We start from the raw sequence: 22076 nt of genomic DNA on the forward strand, positions 1-22076 counted from the left end.
GCGACGCAGCCGCTTTCGGCGCTCTGGGCTCCTCAGAGGCGACCATGGCTGCCGCTCAAGTCCTCCGGAGACTTCGCGCCCTGCAACCGGTAGTGCACGCGCCGCCGCTGTTTCTGCGCGCTTCGCAGGGGGCAGCCCGGAGCGGCGTCTGCCTTGGCCCCCGAGCTGCGCACACCGACACCGGCGGTAGTTGCTCGGAGCTGGCTGGGCAGCAGAAGGGTGCGGGGGTGGGGGGTTGCGTGTCCCTACGGGGCTTCCCGGCCTCACGGGGAGGGAGCGGAGGGCGCAAAAGTTGGGGGGGGCAGGGGCGGTGCTCCTTCTGTTGCTGCTTGGAGGCAGCTCCAGGCGATTGGTCTGGTGCTCCTTATGCATGACTTAAGAGTTGATTTAATTAATTATAGCAACAGCAAATTACCGTGTTTATTCGTTAGGGAGACGAGTTGCAGTGCAAAGGAAGGACAGCGTGTGCGTGTGCGCAGAGCAAAACAAAGTGGGAATGGGTGGTATCATCTTGAAGTGGTAGAATAGGCTATACTACTTGAGGCTACAAGTCAAACCAGTGTGATTTTAAAAAACACATTTTTTAATTTTTACAGGTATAAAGTTAGCGCCACAGAGAGGCTATCTGGTATATTACATTGGGGTATTAGAAGTTTTTGGTTCTTTTATTTATTTGCACAGATTATTATTATTAAGTATGGGAGCACTCAGACCCAGTAGGCTACTTCACTTGTCACTTGCAGACCGGAGTGGTTCAATTCACCCCAGCATCTCATTCTACTGCTTGGGTAGATCAGGCCTCTGTTTAGTCACACAATTGCATTGTTTCACCCATACAGTCCCTGGAATGGGCCTAGTTTTGTCCTTTCGCATTCTGGGAGAGCCAGAATGGGCACCAGTTCCTGAATATTTGGATGTGGACCATGGAGTGCCAAGTTCAGCTTGTTTTTAGTTGCCCATTAAATCACTTGGGCAAATAACTATATTTCAGATTCTGTTTTTCCATTTGCAAAATGAAGGCAACTGTAATACTGTATACTTCATTGTGTTTTAATGAGGACAAGCAAGATGGTGATGGTGTGTGTGTGTGTGTGTGTGTGTGTGTTTAAATAGATTCCCCCCCCCCTCATTTTCACTGTGCCAGTTCCAGGCTATCATAGCTTGGGGGTCTGAGGATTTTACCGCTTTGGGGATCTGTTGGCCCTGAAACACTTTCCCATCCACCAGGGCTAAGCTGGGATATCCATCCCACTGGATCCCTTTCTAGCAGTGCAACACACCATCCTGACAAGTTAGAATTGTGCTCTTAGCTTTGCCAAATGCTGCTGGTGTGCAACATGCCAGGCAGCTTAATATGCTTAGACAGGTCAGGCACACTAGCCACGCTCTGCAACAGATGCAGGTCAGTTTGCAAGCTTGCAAGTAAAATTGTGTGCGCCAGGAAGAGGGGAAATGGTGGTTTAGAAGCAACCTGTGTGTTGCAGGATTGATGAGGCCTCTGGGAGATGGAAGAGCTGTCAGTTTGTCAAGGGTGATATGATGTTTATTTGAAACCATTTTCTTTACAAAGATTCCCCACCCCTTTAACTGTATGCAATATCTTTTTTATTGTTCTCAAGGCCCCATTAAACAACTCCTCCATGAATATGAGCCTTTGACCATTTCCTAGTAAATGCCACTGCTGTGGAGTGACGCTTCTGTCTCAGCAGCTGTTCTAAGCGCCTTGTATTTCAGCAACTTGTCAGCTGTAATTGCAGGCTTCCATGTATCGCCTTCTCTTGGCTCTGGATGTAATTACTGTTCGCCTTCTGGTGCAATCTGGCATATAGAAATTTGTTCTGCTTACAGTGGCTTATACCTGTTGGTTGCATTTCTTGTTCTTCCACCCTTCTAGATAAAGATGTGGGTTCTTTGACAAGATACGATGAGTCAAGCGTTACCACTGACTGGCAAAAGAAGTTGACTCCTGAGCAGTTTTATGTCACCAGGGAAAAAGGAACTGAACTGGTAAGCGAAGAGTTGTAATAGTTTCCAGGCAGGTGAAATGTATATTCAATGTAGACATACATTGCATAACTATTCCTTAATTTGGCAGAGTTTTGGCTCTGTTCAGGATCTCAACCAGGAACCCCCAAGTAGAATCAATCCCAGGGTGGCTTGCATTAGGCAGCAAATGTAAACAGTGCTGCCTGCAAGCCCTGCTGCCACTTGAGCACTCCTAATGATTCATTGGCAGCTGGGGCTTTACCTCTCCTGCACTTGATGTCCTAGACCTAGGACATCAGATGAATGACAGGTGGACATGGCTGGCTGAAAACAGCCATGCAAGTCAAATCTGCCAGCCTGGCAGGCCTAATTTTTTCCTGCAGACTGAAAGTTCCCCACCTCTAATAGATAAAATAGATAGACCTCTTCTTCCTACATGACTAAGTCCGTTTTTAAAGTTACAAAACTCCTATAAAGTTTTGTGAAGAATTACTTTTCTTTATCCATCCTAAACTGATTGCAGTGATGATCACAGATTCCATCTGTTTTGTCTTAGACAAGAGTGATGTTGGGTGCTGTAAATGTGTGATGACCACATACCTGAACCTGTAAGATTATGCTCCTTGGTTTGGTTACCCCCAGAAGAGTAAAAGGTGGGAATGAAACTTCTCAGAGTGACAAAGAGACATGCAGGTTGAATATCCATGTTACACTGGAAGTTCCCACATATGAGCCTGCTTGATGTTTGGTTTTGCAAGCTGACTTGGAGGTGGAGGGTAGGAAAGATGGCTAAGAATTAGAATATTAACAATGCATGTTTGAAGCCTTTTAGTGGAATCCATCTGACTAACACAGAGCCTGGGATGTACCACTGCCTATGCTGCAATGCTGTGCTGTTCAGGTAGGAGTCTAATTGCAATATACTTTTCTTTTTTCAAATTTACATATGTATGTCTGTCTGACTCTCTCTGGAGCTCAGGTACATAATGCTTTCCGTTCACAACAAACTAGTGGGGGTACGTTAGGCTGAGAGAGAGCAACTGGGCCAAAGTCACCCATTGAACTTCTCAGCTGTGCCTGGATTTGAACCTGGGCTCCCCAGCTCTAAGGGTGCATCTACATGCAGCAGTGAGGAGACCCTGATTCAGATCAGGGCTGTGACACTGGAGGAGGACATGTTAATCTTCCCCACTGCAGAATATTACCAGTTAAAATTCCCCAACACTACTATTTGTCCATTCAGGGAAAGAGCCTTTTCAGTCATCTCCCCACTTACAGAATACTCTTCCCCATGTGGCTCACCTGGCACTAGCATTAATATATTTTAGAGGTAAAGGAACCCCTGACCATTAGGTCCAGTCACGGACAACTCTGGGGTTGCGGCACTCATTTCGCGTTAATGGCTGAGGGAGCCGCCGTACAGCTTCCGGGTCATGTGGCCAGCATGACTAAGCCGCTTCTGGTGAACCAGAGCAGCGTTTACCTTCCCACCGGAGCGGTACCTATTTATTTACTTGCATTTTGACATGCTTTTGAACTGCTAGGTTGGCAGGAGCTGGGACAGAGCAACGGGAGCTCACCCCGCCATGGGGATTCGAACCCGCCAACCTTCTGATCAGCAAGCCCTAGGCTCTGTGGTTTAACCCACAGCGCCACCTGCATCCCAGGTTAAAACTTTCCTATACTGCCAGGCATTTGACTTTGCGTAATATTAGTGGGTTAAGTTTTGACTGGACACCTGTTGATCGGTTTTTGTGTCAGTGGTGATCAGGCGCTTTTTTTTTTTTTTTTTGGCCTGGTGGGTGATTGTTGTTTTTTACTGTTTACATTGTTGTATAATTGTCTTATTCTTTTAATTCTTTTGTACGTTCTTTGTAAGATCCTTGAGATTATTTTTGTAGAAAGCAGATTAATCATACTGTGATCTATGTAGGATACTGTAAGACCCTGGAAATTGTCTCAAACAAAGGTAGCTAAAGTGGTGCTCTCCAAATGCCTTGGACTCTAATGCCAAACAGTCCCTACCAGCAAAGGCAATAGTCACGGGTGATGGAAGTTGTAGTCCACAACATCTGGACACCCCCAGGTTGGCTTCTTCTAGTCTGGAACCTTTAACTAGTGCAGAATTCTCCCTTTTGACTGCAGGGAGCAGCAGAAAGCACAATAGACTGCTTTCTCCCATCGGCTCCGACTGCTTAGATGTTTGGGGTCCTGGTCTGAGCTACTGGATATTATTACCTGTTCTCACAGCCTGCTGCAGGTAGAAATAAGACCCACATTCAGATTATTGGAAGGAGTCTCCTCCCTAGCTGTATTGAGTTTACTGCTGAACTGTGGGCAAAAGCAAGAGCTGCTCCTTGAGAAGCATCCTAATCTCTGAGCATGCAAAGTGTTTCGGCAGGGTATGTAGGTTACTGCTTTCTCCTATGAAGAATTCACTAAGGATTAGGAATACATGGAACATAAGCCTCAGGTTTTATAGATAGCAAATCACAGAGTTTTAATGGAACATCAAACCTCAGTCCAGTCATAAAATTATAGGCAAGGGTCATACTTCTTAAAATCATCTCAACTACATTTGGGACAACTAAAACGCTGATCAAAGTAAATAACATATGTTGAAGGAATGGTGTATTAAGGGCTAATCTAACACACATGTTTGGAGAATGTCCATTTATCCACAAATGCTCTGGTGAACTACTTCAAAGAACAAATAGAATTTTGAGCAGCAGCATTTTGGTGGCTACTAACATGTTTCTAGCAGACTAAGCGGCGTACATATAAATAAACTGCACAGGGACAGCTGTGGTGGTGAGCTATTTTAATAGGGCAGAAAATTGGCAAGGTTGTTGGGGGTTTTTTACAGTAAGAAAATGTAGACCTGGTGTAGAAGACGCAGTGAACAAGACAATTTTAAACACCTGTTTGAAAAGCCATAGTCAATGGAGAGAGTATAATTGCGCTGGTCCCAATCCAGTGGTAATGAGCTGTTCCCACTGCTTTACATAAGAAGAGCCTGCTGGATCAGGCCAATCGCCCATCTAGTCCTGCAACCTGTTCTCATAGCAGCTGACCATATGCCATGCGGAACACCCAGAAGCAGGATCTGAGCGCAGCAACACTCTCCCCTCCTGCAGTTTCAAGCAACTGGCATTCAGAAACATTACTGCTCTTGACTTCCTTTGCATACGAAAATTCTACTCTTGTGCACAGACCCTGTTTAACCCTTGAATTGCACACTGAATGATCCCTGCTGTTGCACTTTCAGTAGTTCAGAGTGGATCTCTGACAGACTTGTGAGCCTTTCTTCCCTGCATTTACATTGTAAGAAGGAAAAAACAGCAAGGAGTCCCTCTTGTGGCACTTTCAAAGACTAACATTTACTATGGCATAGGGTGTTGTTGTTTTTTTGGACTAGAGTTCACTTCAGTTCCACTTTTATTAGAAGATTTGTTTTTATATGCTTTTTACTGTCGCTTTATTGGTTCAAGGTTCTGCTTTAGTTGTAATGGCATTGTCTGTTTTCATATTATACACTACTTACAATTTTTTTAAATAGTAAGAAGTTTCTAAATGTTTTTCGATAAATGAAGATGGTGAAAGAGACACTCTTCACGTGGGTGTCTGCTTTTCTTTCTTTGGTTTCAGAACAATGCTGATTTTGCCTGGTTTGTACAGCTTGATCCAGGAGTTTGCAAGTGTGGCTGGACTAGGCGTATCAGACAGATTTTTACAAAGTTCCTACTTAATCAGGCTACACCAAAAATGTATTATGTCTGATTGAAACAGGACACAATTTCCCACCTGTATGTTCTTGATACATCCATATTTCTAAAAGTATGAAGAATACAAAGTTTTTATTTTGTTAAACCACGGTTGCTAAAAATGTAAACGTCTGTGTTTAATTAGAAGAAATAGACATGTTTTGTTAGTTTGAACTTTTCATGTGTCCTGCTCCTTAAAGGCATATGTGGGCAACAACATGAATATTCATGTGTAAGTCTTGAGCTCAGTGATGCTTATTCCTATGCAAGTGGGTACAGGATTGGAGCCTCAGAAACTGGACACAGTCCAGTTAAAGCTGCACAGGCTTAAGGCTATAGTGCTAAACTCACTCACTAACAAATGCATCCAATAGAAATCTGTTGTACTTACTTATGAGTACAGTACTATGCTTAGTTCATGCTGTGGTTCACTCGTTTTAATGGAGAAATGAAGCATAGGGTTAAATGTCGGAATACGTTTCACGGATCCGCCATGGATTCATATTTATTTAGTTATTTAATGAGTTTTTCGAGATCTACTTTTGGTATAACTACGCGCAAAAGCGAAAGTGAAAGCATGAATGAATAGTGTGGTTCACTTATGAGATTAATCCGCCTTTATTTTATAGTTCCGGTCATGTTCAAAGTTGTTAATGAGCGTTAAACTTGCTTCCCGCCTTTTTGGAGGGCAGCAACAGTGATTTTATTGGTTGAGGCATTAATGATGATGTCACGTTTGTTCCCTAATAAAAGGCAGAGGCACCCCGCTTAGGCACGTTCGTATGTTCGTTCGTGCATTCTTTCATTTTGTTTTAGTTGGGTTTTAGTTGAAGTCAAGTTTAGTTTAAGGGATTAGGAGCGGGCTGGATGGGTTGGATGGGTTTTTCTTTAGTTAGAGTTAGATCGCGGAAGATCATTCGGTTTTAGTTTTAGATAGGTTCTTTTAGGTTAGCCTAGGGTTAGGCCCGCGGAAGATATTTCGGTTTTAGTTTATTTAGTTAGCCTCGCGGAAGATTGGGCGCGCAGGGACTTTAAGCTTAGGAGAACTTAGCTTAGGGGACGAGCCTATGCGGGTTCTGCCGAAGCCACTAAAGATACAACCGGTGTCTGTCTTCCTTTGGGGTTAAAGGGGGGAGTAAAGCAAAATTTTTAATTTCTTTAAGTTGGTCCGTCTATTCAGAGTCAGGGTATATATTTTATTTCACGAGGCAACTTTGCATTAAGAAGGCAATTAGGAACTCACACACCATCGGAGTCATCAATTGGCTTACTCAACATCCTTCAGACTGTGAGACTTGGCCGGCGACCGTGCTCAAAAGCACGCGGAACGCTGGCCGCTTTCCCCGCAACTGGTACCTCGTGCATAACCAGTCCAAGGCCGTGCACGAGGAGCTCCAGCACCCAAACCCCGACAAGTGGTGCCCCGTGTGAGGCAAAGCGTAGTCGAAAATCGCTTCCACGAAGACTCCGGATAAAGGCAACATATCGGAAGTGGCTCGGAAACAGACATTGAGAGGTGAGGTATAACGGCCCGGTTTATCCAGGATTTCGCTGCAGTAGCGCGAATCCACCGCTTGCCCAAAGTAGTGTAAATAGAAATTGCGCGCGTGTATTTTGCCCCAAGGGGTCCCCGGGTAGAGCGGCAAGGAATTTAGTGTAAGCCTACGGGCAGGGTAAGGTCTTCCCTAAAGCCTACGGGTGGGAAGGGTTTCTGGCAAAAGCCTACGGGTGCCAGGGTTTTCGGTCAAAGCCTACGGGTAGGGCCGGTGTCTCCCGAAAAAGCCTACAGGTGGGAGGGAAAGGTTTTCTGGCTAAAGCCTACGGGTGCCAGGTTTTTCGGTCAAAGCCTACGGGTAGGGCCGGTAGCCCCTAGTAGAAGCCCACGGGTGGGGGTGGAGGTTTTCTGGCTAAAGCCTACGGGTGCCAGGTTTTTCGGTCAAAGCCTACGGGTAGGACCGGTGTCCCCTAGTAGAAGCCTACGGGTGGGGGAGGAAAAGTTTTGGAAAAAAGTGCTAAAAATGGGCTCCTCACTCTCAACTGCTCAAGTTAAATTTTGTGAAGATTTATTGTACCTTTTGAAAAGAAATGGTCACCCTGTCTCTGAATCAGAAGTAGAGCTTTTAGTTAAAACTATTGGGGAAGTTTGCCCTTGGGTCCCTAAGGAGGGAACGAAAGATTTAGCTTCATGGGAAAGGATCGGGTTAGAATTTATGGCCAACCCGAAAATCGGAATTCCTGTACAATTGGTATGGAGCAAAGTAAGAAACTGCTTTCAACAAATCGCTCCAAGAAATGTTTTGCTTAATGGAACAGTGAATTTAGGAAATACTGCTTTTAATAGTGCCCCTGTGCTGCCGCTTGCGGTTGTGCCATTTTCGGCCCCCTCGCAGCAGCCAGTTCAGGCCCCGTTGTCGTACACGCACTCGCCCTTGTCCAATTTGTCATTGCCAGATTCATTGCCGCCTGTGCCGGTGCAGCAGACGCCGTCGGCCTTTCAAGCCCCGCCGCGGACTGCCCCACCGCCAGTCGCTCAGCAGTCATCGCAGGCCTTTTACCAGCCAGCGATCTCAAGTCAGCAGCAGCCGCGGACCTCGCTCCAAGCAACGGTCCCGCTTCCTCCATCGCAAGCCGCGCTTTTGCCAGCGATCCAGCAGCAGCAGCAGCAAGCAGCTTTTTTGCCAGCAAACCCTGCTGCCCTGCAGGCCGCGCTCAAGCCAGCAGCTCCAGTTTTGCAGCAAGCTGGTTTCCAATCAACAGCAATCCAAGCTTCAATGCAAGCAGCACAACAGCAATTTACCAACCCTTCAGCACCTCCGATGCCAATGCAGATTCCAAGACAAGAACAAAGCCAAACAATGATGATCCAGATGCCAGGACTTGCAGTACAGAGCCAACAACCTTATGTTCCAACTTCAAGTCAGCCATCTTGTCTTCATCCAACTTCAAGTCAGCCATCTTGTCTTCATAGTCAGCCATCTTCAAGGCATCCAGATGTCAAAGACTCTTTAGCACCATCTAGTGGCTCATCATTTGGAAAGCATCAAGAAGATTTAAACTCACTGATGCCACCTACAGATCCAACAGCAATGCAACCCATCTGCAGAACTCAAGCTTTGGAAGCAGCTTTGGGACAAATAGACTTTAGTGCTGATCCAATGCACATCTTTCCAGTGATTCGTGCCAATGGAGGACAACCTGCAAGATATCAAGCCATCCCTTTTGAAACACTACGTGAACTGCGAAAAGCCATACGCGAAAATGGACTTCAAGCTCCTTATACTAGAAGTTTACTTGAAGGACTGTCCACTAGTAGACTTCTGCCATCTGATTGGAAGTTGATACTTCGCACCTTCCTGTCGCCTACAGATGCTCTTCTGTGCCTGCAAGAGTGGAAAGAAGTAGCAGCCAGACGTGCAACGCCACTCGCCACAGAAGATATGCTCACAGGATCAGGACATTACTCCAATCTCAATCAACAGCTAGCCATACCTGATGCTGCACTCGTCACCATAGCAGACATCGTAGTCAAAGCTTGGCGCAGATTACCCAATCGCACAGATGCCAGCTCAGTATCAGGATTCGCTGCAGTTAGGCAAGGTCCAAAAGAGCCTTATGGGGACTTCGTGGATCGCCTGATTGTTGCAGTGGAACGCCAGATAGAAGATCGTCATGCCAGAAACATGCTGACAAAACAACTTGCCTTTGAAAATGCCAACGATGACTGCAAGAATGCCCTAACAGCAGTTGCAGCTCGTCCAGATGCCACATTGACTGAGATGCTACGCGTCTGCCAGAATGTTGGTACCCACTCCTACAAAGCACAACTCTTGGCAGCTGCGGTACAGATGCCACGTCAAGACAGCTCTACGCCAGTCAAGAAGTGCTATGGGTGTGGAGGCGATGGGCATTTCAGGTCGCAGTGCACGGCAACACCAAGGCCTTCTGCCAAGCCACCAGAGAGATGTCCCATCTGTCAAAAAGGATTTCATTGGGCGAATGATTGTCGTTTGAATCCACAAAATACATCACCTACCTCATCTCCAGTTCAGGGAAACGGTTCTGCGGGCCGCGCCCCGGCCCCGGTAAAACAATAGGGTGTAAGCTCAAGAACATCATGAAGGTCAACCATCCCAGAAAGGTGAACAACGCTACTCCTTATCCAGGTCATCAGGAAAAGAGAGTGATCCAGAGAGATATCTACTCTTCAGATGTCCAGAGAAAAGATGTGACCTCATCAGACATTCAGGTTCCAGAGGTTTCATCGTCTGCCCTACCTATTCAAAGGGTTCCAGTAGAGAACACAGCATTCAGTTCACCTCCTGCTAACCGCCTTTCAGTTCCTACTGATGTCACCCCCGCTTCACAGCAAGCAATCACAGTCAAGTCTCTGATCGCAGAATCGCCTTCAACGTTGAGAAGACATCCTACTGAAGTCAACCTTGCAACACCTGAGCTTTATTCACCTTCAAATCAAGGTCAACCTATCGTTGAAGAACATTTGCCCTTGGTGAAACAGCAGTGTTCAAGTTGCAACCCAGCTGATGATCACTTTCCATGTGGCCAAAGAATACAAGTGAGTGAGCCAGCTCCCTCTTGTGGAAGCTTAAACATCACTCCAGTTAACAATGTCCACACCTTTGTGTCAACTCCAGCTTTTAAGCTCAGCCCGCCACAACCAAATAATTATCATGAACAACAACTTCGACTGCCTTGTGTCAAAGAAGAAGTTCCATCCTGCCAGTTTGATGCACAACTGACTGAATGCCAGCAGGTTCAACAGCATCAGCAACTCTTGCCAACGGAAGAACCTCAAGTTTGCCAACTCAACGCCAAGCAGCTTCAGAGTTGCCAACTTCAGCAGTGCAAAAAACCCGAAGCCAAAAAGATGTCTTCAGACACTGCCAACGAAGAACAAGAAGCTTCTTCTGTCCCAGGTATACCACTCTTCTTAACAGAGGACTGTTACTTTTCAAATCCATGGTTTGCTCAGCAATTGCCAACATCTATTCGTGGTCCATTCCCAGACACTTCGATTTGCCTTATTCTGCCTAGGATGGATCGCCTCCCTGCCACAGTCACACTGACTGCAGGCCTAGTTCGAATCACAGATTCATCGCAGTTGCTGATTCCGGGATTTTCAACTGTTCCTTGTGTTCTAACAAAAGGTTTGGAATTGCCAGACTCTATTTGCTCACTTCTACGCCTACAGCTCCTGTAGACTCTTTACCTCCTCAGGCAGCAATGGCGCTAATCAAGATTACAGAAGAACGCCCTCATCTCGTCTTAGAAATGGGTGGACGAAAGATCAAGGGTCTTCTTGATACAGGCGCAGATGTCACAGTGATCGCCAGAAAGGATTGGCCTGACCAGTGGGCAACGACTGTCACCCAGGAAGTCTTCGGAGTCGGAGGTTTCGAACCCGCCCACCAGAGCGTGCATCCGATTACCTTCCAGTCAGACTCAGGCTCCATGGTGCAGCTCCGTCCACTTGTTATGGATGTGCCTATCACCCTTTGGGGTAGAGACTTATTGTCTAAAGCAAGAACTGTTGTCCATACGCATTTTTGATGTGGGCCTTTGCATCAGCGCCAGTACATGCTCTTCCACTCACGTGGAAGGAAGGACCCCCTGTATGGGTCGACCAATGGGCGCTGACGTCAGAAAAGCTCGCTGCAGCAGAGGCCCTAATCAAAGAGCTGCTACACCAGGATCGTGTGCAACCCTCTAATAGCCCTTGGAACACTCCAATCTTCGTCATCAAGAAGAAAAGTGGAAAATGGCGTTTGCTTCAAGACCTGAGAAAGATCAACGAGAGAATTGTTCCAATGGGTCCCCTTCAATGTGGACTTCCTAACCCTAACCTCATTCCTAGAAACCATCAGCTTGCAATCATCGATCTCAAAGATTGTTTCTTTACTATCCCGCTAGCACCTGCAGATCAAGAAAAGTTCGCTTTCACTCTACCTGTGTTCAATAACACCAGACCAGCTTCCAGATACTCTTGGAAGGTGCTCCCTCAAGGAATGGTGAATTCACCGACTCTCTGCCAGAACTTTGTGGATAGAGCATTACAGCCTTTCAGAGTACAATATCCAGCTTTAGAAGTTTGTCATTACATGGATGACATCTTGATCCATGGAGAAAAGGTCTCAGAGCATCATATTGAGCATCTTACGCGCATCCTGAACTCTTTTGGGCTTTGTATCGCCCCAGAAAAGGTACAGCGCACTGCTCCGTTTCATTACTTGGGTCACAAACTGCTTCAAGATACAGCCCTGCCAGAGATGCCGAGCATAGTCATTCCAGAATCCTTTACCTTGACACAACTGCAGCATCTCTTGGGACAGATAAATTGGGCTCGAAAGTCTCTAGCAGTTCCAACATCTGAACTCTCACCATTGTTTTCTGCTCTTAAGGGACATACATCTCCTTCAGATGTTATTCCGTGCACCTCTGAGATGCGTCTTGCTTTACAAGGGGTAAACACAAAACTGCATCAGATAGCTGTAGATCGTGTGCCAACAGCTAACTGCACTCTTTCATGTGCCATCTTCACTACACCAAGATTGCCTACAGCAGCTTTATATGTTCCGGATACCTCCTCAAAAGTGGCAATCGTGGAGTGGATTCATCTTTCACACACGCCTCAAAGGAATGTGTACCCCAGTATGGACGCTGTTGCTGATCTCCTTGTTAAGTGCAGAGGCCGTGCAATTCGCCTGAGTGGAAATGATCTGCTTTCCATCTACCTTCCTTTCTCTCAAGAACAAGTGCTGACTTTAATTCAGTTTTCAGATAGTTTCCAGATTGCTATTGCAGATTTTGTCGGTTCATTCTTGTATAATCCTCCTAAGGACAAAAGATTCACTTTGTTGCAACAAGTAAATTATCACCTTTCATCCATGTTGGTGCTTCAGCCTATTCCCACTGCAAAAACTCTGTTCACAGATGGCTCCTCTTCCTATGGTGTCCTTGCATGGCAGGAGGATGGGCAATGGAAGACTGTGTTTACAGAGAAACAACTTTCAGCACAAAGATCGGAACTGGCAGCAGTGATTCTCGCTTTTCAGACTTTCACTACAGAAGCGTTCAACCTTGTTGTAGATTCTCAGTATGTTTATAGACTGTTATCATCGCTTCCAGTTGCTTATCTGTCTCCGTCCATGGACGAAAATCTCTTTAATTTGTTCGCGCAGCTTCAAGCTGCACACTTGCGCTCTCATTCTAACCTTCCAGGATTCCTGGTGGAAGGAAATGCAGTAGCAGACGCTGCCCTCAGGACTCTAGCTTTCTCCTTGTTCGACAATCCTGTGACAAGCCATGAAACTTTCCACCAATCAGCAAAGGTTCTACACAAGACCTTCAATGTCACAAGCAAGGGACATTATTTCATGCTGCCCTTCGTGCTCCAAGTCTCCTATCTGCTTGCCATTTGATGCTGTAAATCCTCGAGGCACGGAGGCGAATCAGCTGTGGCAGATGGATGTGACACATGTCCCAGCCCTTGCTCCAATGTCGTTGCATGTCACAGTGGACACCTTTTCAGGTTTCATTTGGGCTACAGCACTGAAGGGAGAAACTACGAGGCACGTCATACAACACTGCATGAGAACCTTTTCAGTTATGGGAAAACCTCAAGCCATTAAAACAGATAATGGCCCGGCCTATGCTTCTCAGGCCTTTAGTGACTTTTGTGTGCAATGGAACATTTCCCTATCCCACGGGATTCCGTTTAATTCGACAGGCCAAGCTCTCATTGAAAGGACACACCTCACTTTCAAAACTCTGCTCCATAAACAGACTGCAGGACGTCACCTTCCAGCCTCGGAGATCCCTTTGGCAGTTGCAAAGGTGCTGTTCACCTTAAATTTTCTTCTCTTTCCACATAACAAGCCTCATTCCCCAGTGGATCTCCACTTCAAGAAAGAAGAACAGCTTCCTCGACCTTTGGTCTCTTATCGCCTCCTGCCTGACATCGAATGGCGAGGACCAGTTCCACTCATCACTTGGGGTCGTGGGTATGCTGCGGTTGCACTTGAAGAAAAGGCTGTTTGGGTGCCTGCCAGATGTGTGCGCCCTTGGAGAGCTAAGGAACCAAGTTAAGAATATCCACCTCGTTGTTTGACTGCACCAGTTTCCAGTGTCAAATGCAGCAACTCTTCAAAAGTGCTCAACAAACAGCACCAGTTGAGTTCTGGGCAGTTTGCCTTACCCTCCTACTGCCTAGGCCTTTTGTTTGCCTCTGGGCAGCCCCTTGGTTCCTGGCTGCCTGAACTTGTTCCAGTTACTCTCTTACCTGCATTCACTAGCAGGTCACCCTGATTTGCTTGCTTAACCTTCTTTCTTCTACAGGTATCGTTGTTTCTTCAGAACTCGATGTTTCAGAACTTTCCTGAGCTCCATGAACTTTTCCTGAGTTCCAGGACTATTTCTTCTACATGGTCGTGTGTAGTCGGAGAAGAAGACGACCGGCAACTCATTCATCGTCTTCATCCTCCTCTCCAACACCATTTTGCAGTTCTAAACCTGTCCTGTACTTTATATTGTACTTGTAAAAAATTGCATATTTACCTTTGTATGCTTCTTGAAATATCCGCCTCGCATGTTACATGTGTTTTCCTTATAGCTTGGTAATTAATGATATGGATGTTTATATATATGAAACTTTTCTGAAATGGTTTCCATTTAGAGCGTCACAATTTTGATGATATGGAAATGTTTGCGTAAGGTCAAAACATCGTCTTTGTGCAGTTCTAGTCATAGACATATTTATGCATATATGTTCAATTTCAAGAATTCTGAATCTCCACGTTGTGCTTACAAAAGTTGTAGTTCAAAATGTGGTAACACCTATATACCTTATTTGAAATGTTTTCCTTTGGTCAAAGAATTGGTCATTCTCGGATTTGTTCAAAGTATATATGTCAAGTCTGGTGACATCCTACCCTCTTGGTACCCCTTTTTTCTTTTGAAAAAAATCCCCCTCTATATGCTACCTTTGGCAGTAAACCAGGTTCCCAGCTTTTCCTTTCATTCTGTTTCCTGCTGTTGATGGGAGACCCTTATGTAGCTGGTTTAAATCCCATCTCGTTTTTGCTGGAAACCCTTGCGTAGATGGCTTAAATCCTTCCTCATGGTTGGGAGACCTTTACTTAGGTGGCTTAAATCCCAACTCACGGCTGGAAAGCCATTACTTAGGTGGCTTAAATCCCCTCTCTGGAATCGGACCCTAGTTCCCCGTTACCTGTGGTCGCTGTGGTAAGTCCAGAATCTACCTTCCTGAAAGTTCCCTCGATTCTGTAGCCTCAGAGCCACAACCCTTTTCTGTTACCTTATCCATTTTCCTCAGTTTTCCAAATAAAAATTAAAAAAAATGGGGGAGGGGTCTGGGTAGGCTATGTAGCCCCAGCTCTAGTTATATTTTATTTTGGGTCCCGGATCGGGACCTCTCTTATGTTTGGGCAGTCGTTATCCGTTATTTTTAATTTTGGACCTGTATCAGGTCCTCTCGTGTTTGGGGAGTAATTTGTTGTTTTACGCTGCATGCGAAAGTATATATGCCTATGACGTAATTTGTTGCTTTATGCTGCATGATATATATGCCTAAAAGGTTTATAGTGTATCGGATCGATCACTTTTATGTTCGGCCAGTGGTTTGTTATTTTCATGACTTTATTGCTACACTATTGTACAAGTATTTCCTCCTATGAAAAGGTGAATGTTGATAATGTTGGTAGTGTTTATATCAAAGTCTATATCAAAACAAATAGTAATGTTTGTGTCAGATAAATGCTTATGATATCTCTAACCTTCTTTTTTTTATATAACCAAAACAAAAATAATTTAATTTAAAACAAAAAAAGAAAGATGATATGTCGGAATACGTTTCACGGATCCGCCATGGATTCATATTTATTTAGTTATTTAATGAGTTTTTCGAGATCTACTTTTGGTATAACTACGCGCAAAAGCGAAAGTGAAAGCATGAATGAATAGTGTGGTTCACTTATGAGATTAATCCGCCTTTATTTTATAGTTCCGGTCATGTTCAAAGTTGTTAATGAGCGTTAAACTTGCTTCCCGCCTTTTTGGAGGGCAGCAACAGTGATTTTATTGGTTGAGGCATTAATGATGATGTCACGTTTGTTCCCTAATAAAAGGCAGAGGCACCCCGCTTAGGCACGTTCGTATGTTCGTTCGTGCATTCTTTCATTTTGTTTTAGTTGGGTTTTAGTTGAAGTCAAGTTTAGTTTAAGGGATTAGGAGCGGGCTGGATGGGTTGGATGGGTTTTTCTTTAGTTAGAGTTAGATCGCGGAAGATCATTCGGTTTTAGTTTTAGATAGGTTCTTTTAGGTTAGCCTAGGGTTAGGCCCGCGGAAGATATTTCGGTTTTAGTTTATTTAGTTAGCCTCGCGGAAGATTGGGCGCGCAGGGACTTTAAGCTTAGGAGAACTTAGCTTAGGGGACGAGCCTATGCGGGTTCTGCCGAAGCCACTAAAGATACAACCGGTGTCTGTCTTCCTTTGGGGTTAAAGGGGGGAGTAAAGCAAAATTTTTAATTTCTTTAAGTTGGTCCGTCTATTCAGAGTCAGGGTATATATTTTATTTCACGAGGCAACTTTGCATTAAGAAGGCAATTAGGAACTCACACACCATCGGAGTCATCAATTGGCTTACTCAACATCCTTCAGACTGTGAGACTTGGCCGGCGACCGTGCTCAAAAGCACGCGGAACGCTGGCCGCTTTCCCCGCAACTGGTACCTCGTGCATAACCAGTCCAAGGCCGTGCACGAGGAGCTCCAGCACCCAAACCCCGACAGTTAAAGTCCTCACTGAAATCATTGGGCTTCAGAAGTCCTTAGGTTTTGATTGAATTGCTCTCCCTCCTTCATCTATTTTATTAAAAAGAAAACATGGGCTATAAATAATCCTGGGACTCAGCTAGACTGGTAAAGAAAAGGCAATTTATATGTGATATAACATTGTGCCACCAGATGGCGATGTGGAGTCCTGTTTTTCGCTACCTGTTTTCCGTTTAAATTTACAACACTTTAAACGGAAATGCTTCTTTGATGTGTCTAAATCCAGCTCTGATTATTTCCAAACCTAACATCTGTCTATTTAAAAGCAAAACTTCATCTTTTTAGCCTTCAATTTAAGGTTATTCACATGTGATACAAGATTGCCTTTTCAGTAATGCAGTTATGGTTGTCAGCATTTTCATCCACCTGCCAACCCCCCTAATATTCTTAAGAGGGTCTTCAGAGAGTAGCTGGAAGTGGGGAGGCAGAAAAAAGTCCTCCTTTCCTTCCACTCTAGAGTTTTATTCTGAAATCTTAGGCACAGTATTGCGCCAAGCTCAGAAACTGCTCGCACTAATGAAATTCCCTGTCGCAAAATGCGCTTAGAACAATGGGAGTTTTGAACACTGCTACTGCCGTCTTTGGGGTGGGGAGAAGAGAACAAGATAAAAAGGCAGTGTTATTTGGGAAATCAACATCCCTTTCCAAGCTACTTTCTTGCTCATAGGTGAGAGATAAATTTAGTCATAGATTCCCTTCATCCATCTATCTATCTATCTATCTATTTATATCATCCTGTGTGTGTGAACGTGCATGGGTGTGTGTGTGTGTGTGTGTGTGCACCCCAACCCTTCAATAATGTGCAACTTTGCTGTCCTTTATAGCTCAGAATCAAAATATGATTCTGGCACAGGGTGGCCATCCTTTTCAGAAGCCTATGGGACACATGGCACAGATGAAAGCAATACTAATATCTTGAGACGTCCTGATAATTCACTAGGAACAAGCAGCACGGAAGTCATCTGCAAACAGGTACACCTACCTTAAAGAAAGCATATAAAGTTCCTTAAATGCAAGTCTGTTATTCTATATGTGTCACAAAAAAGCGAAGTGTAGCCGCATTAATGCAACTAAATACACTTTCACGAATCATGAAATTAGTCCCAGGTAGTGGAACTAATGTATGAACTTGTGGGGCAAATCTGGCGCTGTGTAAAAATAATCGTAGAAAATTAAAGCTGCAATCCTACACATCATTAGTGGTAAGTCTCATTGAACTCAGTAGGACTTACTCCTGAGTTGACATGCATAGGATTGTGCTGCACTCTGATGCACATTTCCAATGGGAATAAGCCCGGTTAAATACAACAGTATTTACCTCTGAGAAAATATGCAAAGGATCAGGCTGCACATGTGAGACAGTTGTATGATGAGTGGATGTGAAAGCTGACCTTACAAAAGTTGAAGGAAAATTTATAGATCTGCCCTTGAGTGATCATACTCATGGAATCTGCATCAGAAGTCCCAGTGGATTTCCTGACTGACTTACAAATTTAACAATGGTACTGTATTCTCCCCCCTCCCCCAATACTATTAACTGATTTTAAAGTGGTGTTCTCAGTAAGAATGTTTTTTTGGCATAGGAAACCATCTTATTAGCACTAAGGTATCTTTTCCACAGAAAGCTTACCCAGGAGAGGCCACACTTTACACCTGGGGCATTTGCATGCATGCAAACACGAGCACACTAAAATGAGTGGGCTTTGGAAGTTGGCTCTAAATACAGAAGGTATTGCTTATATGGCAGTTGCAGACTTAATTGGCCCCTTTGGCTATGAAATCAGACTGTTTAATTTATGTAGATACGCTTTAATTTAAGGAACTGGCACTGCAACTAAGTCTGTTATTCTCTTGCAGTGCGATGCCCATCTGGGCCATGTGTTCGACGATGGTCCCGAGCCATCTGGGCAGAGGTTCTGCATCAACAGTGTTGCATTAACATTTAAACCAAGCTCCAAGCAGTGAGACTTTCCTCTTTACAACCTGTGCATTTGATACCACTTTGATGCTCAGATCTCCATTGCCGCAGAGGGCCACTTTGAAAATGTATCGGGAGCCAGGTGCCTGTGCTTATTTTGTGTATACATAGTGATGGTAATTAATGAGAATGCATGTGGGGGGATGCCAAACCATTGATGTGAGATGTGCTTCTCCTATTCTGTGATGAAATAGGCTCATCTAAGGTAGCCAGGCTAGTCTGGAGACCTGTGAGCGCTGCTTATGTGGATGCAGAGCTCTTCTGCATGTAGGCAGTTCCATTCAATCCAGCACAGACAGCATATCTACACATACAAATTAATGCACATGCTGCATTTTTTATTTTAAAAAATAGTTGATTTCCTAGTTGTTAATAGGTGAAGCAATCAATTACAGTGGAACCTCGGTTCTCAAACTGCTCCGTTCCTAAACGTTTCAGCTCCTGAGCGTCGAAAACCCGGAAGTAAGTGTTCCGGTTTTCGGACATTCCTCAGAACCCGAACGTCTGAGGCGGCTTCCAATCTGCAAAAAGCCTAGTTGGCATCCAATCAGAAGCCGCACCTCGGAATTCGAACGTTTCAGAAATCGAACGTCCTTCCGGAATGGGTTACATTCGACTTCCAAGGTTCCACTGTACATGCAAATCACATGCACAAATTTCTAAAAAGGAAATACAGGAGCCTTGTACGTGCCTCTTAAGTATAATGTAAATTTAATTATAAATATAATTTTAAAATGATTGCTCATTGATGCTCATTGTTGGAGAGAAAGGCCACATTTTGTATTACATTGGTGCAACCGACTGAGTATGCCATTTCCAAGACAAGGATTCACTAAAGAGGACTCCCAAGACATCTGAAGGAGTGAGCTTGCTCTAATTCATGTTGGTGCAAACTCCATTTATTTCTACAGCTGCATTTTCCAAAAACTATTATTTTAGTAGTTTACTATGAGACTTTCCTGTTTACAGCACAAACTAAAAGCCACCAGTAGATTTTTAAGACCCAGATGGGAAAGCATATGTAGCAGTATGTCGTCTGCATGCATCAGACAACACACCTTTCTGCTTCCAATTGCCGGAGTGAGGAACCACTTCATTAATGTGAAAATTAAAAAGCGTAGTGGCCAAAATCAAGAGATGAATTTAGAAAGCACGATATTTGAAACCAACGAAGCTGTGGCACTATTAGCGCCTGCCTTCTGACAACTTCAATTTAGGAAATTTCAAATTAAAGCCACTTTTCCCGCTGTTTCGTTGTTTGTTGCTGGGGACTTTTTGAAAAATATAAATGTAAATGTTGATATAAAACAGCAGTTCTCCATCTGGCATATTCTGCTGCTGCACCTTTTCTTTGTAGATCTCTGGCAATTTTGAGAACAATTTTTATTTCCTACTAGTCTGCATTTTAGATTTTATTAATGGGGGTTGGGATGCATTGCAATTCATAAAATAGTATGTCTTCATTACTATAGCCCTCCTCCCTCAAAAGAAATAATGCAAAACATAAAAGGAGTGTTTACTGCTTCCTGTTGTAAATGCTGGAATAAAATGTTTTGTTCATGATGGCTTTAATTTATTCTTGATGTGAGTCACTTATTAAAAGACAACATAAGGAGGATCAGATGTGGTGCAATGTGTATGCAAGTGAATCAACATAAACATCTCGAAGCTTCCCCCTACTTCCCTGTCTTTTCTTCAAGCACCAGGATTTTGCTTCCTGTAGGGCAGCACCAATAGAATATACGGCAATGGAATTTTGCAGAATTTAGGCCTGCAGCTTAATCTTAGGAGGTGCTGCTCTCATAAGATCCTGAAGTTGGCATGGAAAAGTTCATTTGCGCTTATGTTTGATACTTTGGTTGCCATGAGCCTCTTGAGCTGGAGATGCAGCTTTAGAAACAACACCAGTCTCAGGATTTTGTAGGTTGCCGGGGAAGAAATAAGACATGACATCAAAAGGAATACTGCAGAGCTGAAGGAGGTTCCGAAAAGGGAAATCAAAATGATTTAAGGAGTTGGACACCAAGGCCTTTATGGGAAAGCTTACTACGTTTCAGGCTTTTTAATTTAGGAAAAATGGGTAAGTAAGGAAAGATGTGATAGCAGTGTATAGAATTGCGCATGGAGAAAGTGGCTAGGAAGAAGCTTTTCTCATGAGTACCAGAACTCCAGACCATCCAGTGAAGCTGGAAGTTGGAAGATTAGGACAGACAAAAGAATGTATTCCTTCACACGTTGCATTGTTAAAACTATGGGATTTGCTGCCACAAAAGGTAGCGAGGGCCACTAATCTGGATGGTTTTAAAAGAGGATCAGACAAATCCATGGTCAGCCGGCAGCCTGTTGGGAACCCACAGGCAGAACCTGGTGCTGCAGCTCTCTCCCCACTTGTTCCCAGCACTGGTGTTTAGAGGCTTACTGTCTTATGAAAGTAGAGGAGGTAAAACAGCCATTGTTGCTGCAAGCTGTTGATAAACTGCATTAGCCTATTTTTTTTGGAGAGAAAGAATCTCTCTCTCTCTCACACACACACACTTAGTGTAACATCCATTATGAAAAGTTATGGAGAAGTTGAAAACTTGCCACACTATCTATTTATTTATTTATTTATTTATTACATTTATATACCGCCTTTGTCTTCCAATAATCTCAAGGTGGTATACATGGTTCTCCTTGCCATTTCATCCTCCCAACAACCCTGTGAAGTTGGGTTAGGCTAGTCCAACACTCTAACCATTATGCCACACTGGCTCTCATTGTGACAATTTGGTTGGCGCCAGCTGTGGATTTTGGAAACTAGAATTTGTCAAGTCTGCATCACTGGTTGTGTTTTATTCCTTGGCCCACTGGGATGCTGCTGACGTGCCAATCTGAACCCAGATTAGACCACCAAAACGTACAATTTCTTCCCTGAGTAATATATCTCTTTTCACGCTGGAAGCCACCTGCGTTTGTCCCTATGTTACCACCTCTAGTAAATGTCACTAAGGCTTTGTACACACTGTACCTTTGTAGCACATTCAAAGCACATGCTTTTCCTCAGGATTCTGGGTACTGTAGTTCACCCCTCAAGAGTTACATTTCCCAGCAAACCTTAACAAGCTGCAGCGCCTAGAATTCCTTGAGAGCAGATATGTGCTTCTGATGTGCGTTAAAGGTATATAGCCTCAGTTACCCACCTTTAAAATGGTAATAATATTGACTCTCCCCACAGCAGGGCTGAAGCACTCAGCAATTAAAAGTGCTATAGAAAATATTAATAATAATTCAAAAGGGACTCAAAGAAACCTGGACACCATAGGGACCTGATCGTAAAGTTGGCACGAGTTCCATCCTGTTTCCCATCCCTCGGATAAGACCCTAATACCTCCTGCACTTGAAGCATTCTCCCCCCACCCACCCCCTTGTTCCTTTGCCAACCTCTGCAAACAATTGGACTTCAGGGGTGCAGATTAAAGCTGCGTAGCAGGTGGCAATCTAATTG

The 22076-nt window shown here is 44.4% G+C and overlaps 1 protein-coding gene across 1 annotated transcript; it reads left to right on the plus strand.

The window, feature by feature from the left end:
* The first annotated feature begins 12 nt into the window (after window positions 1-12).
* MSRB2 (methionine sulfoxide reductase B2) lies at window positions 13-20168 on the plus strand. Its single transcript, XM_033165574.1, has 5 exons — window positions 13-186; window positions 1895-2007; window positions 2811-2887; window positions 17439-17586; window positions 18472-20168. The coding sequence occupies exons 1-5, from the start codon at window positions 45-47 to the stop codon at window positions 18577-18579; spliced, it is 588 nt and encodes a 195-aa protein (XP_033021465.1). The 5' UTR covers window positions 13-44; the 3' UTR covers window positions 18580-20168.
* The last annotated feature ends 1908 nt before the right edge of the window (window positions 20169-22076 follow it).

Source organism: Lacerta agilis, chromosome 12 (genome assembly GCF_009819535.1).
Source record: "Lacerta agilis isolate rLacAgi1 chromosome 12, rLacAgi1.pri, whole genome shotgun sequence".
Classification (NCBI taxonomy): Eukaryota; Metazoa; Chordata; class Lepidosauria; order Squamata; family Lacertidae; genus Lacerta; species Lacerta agilis.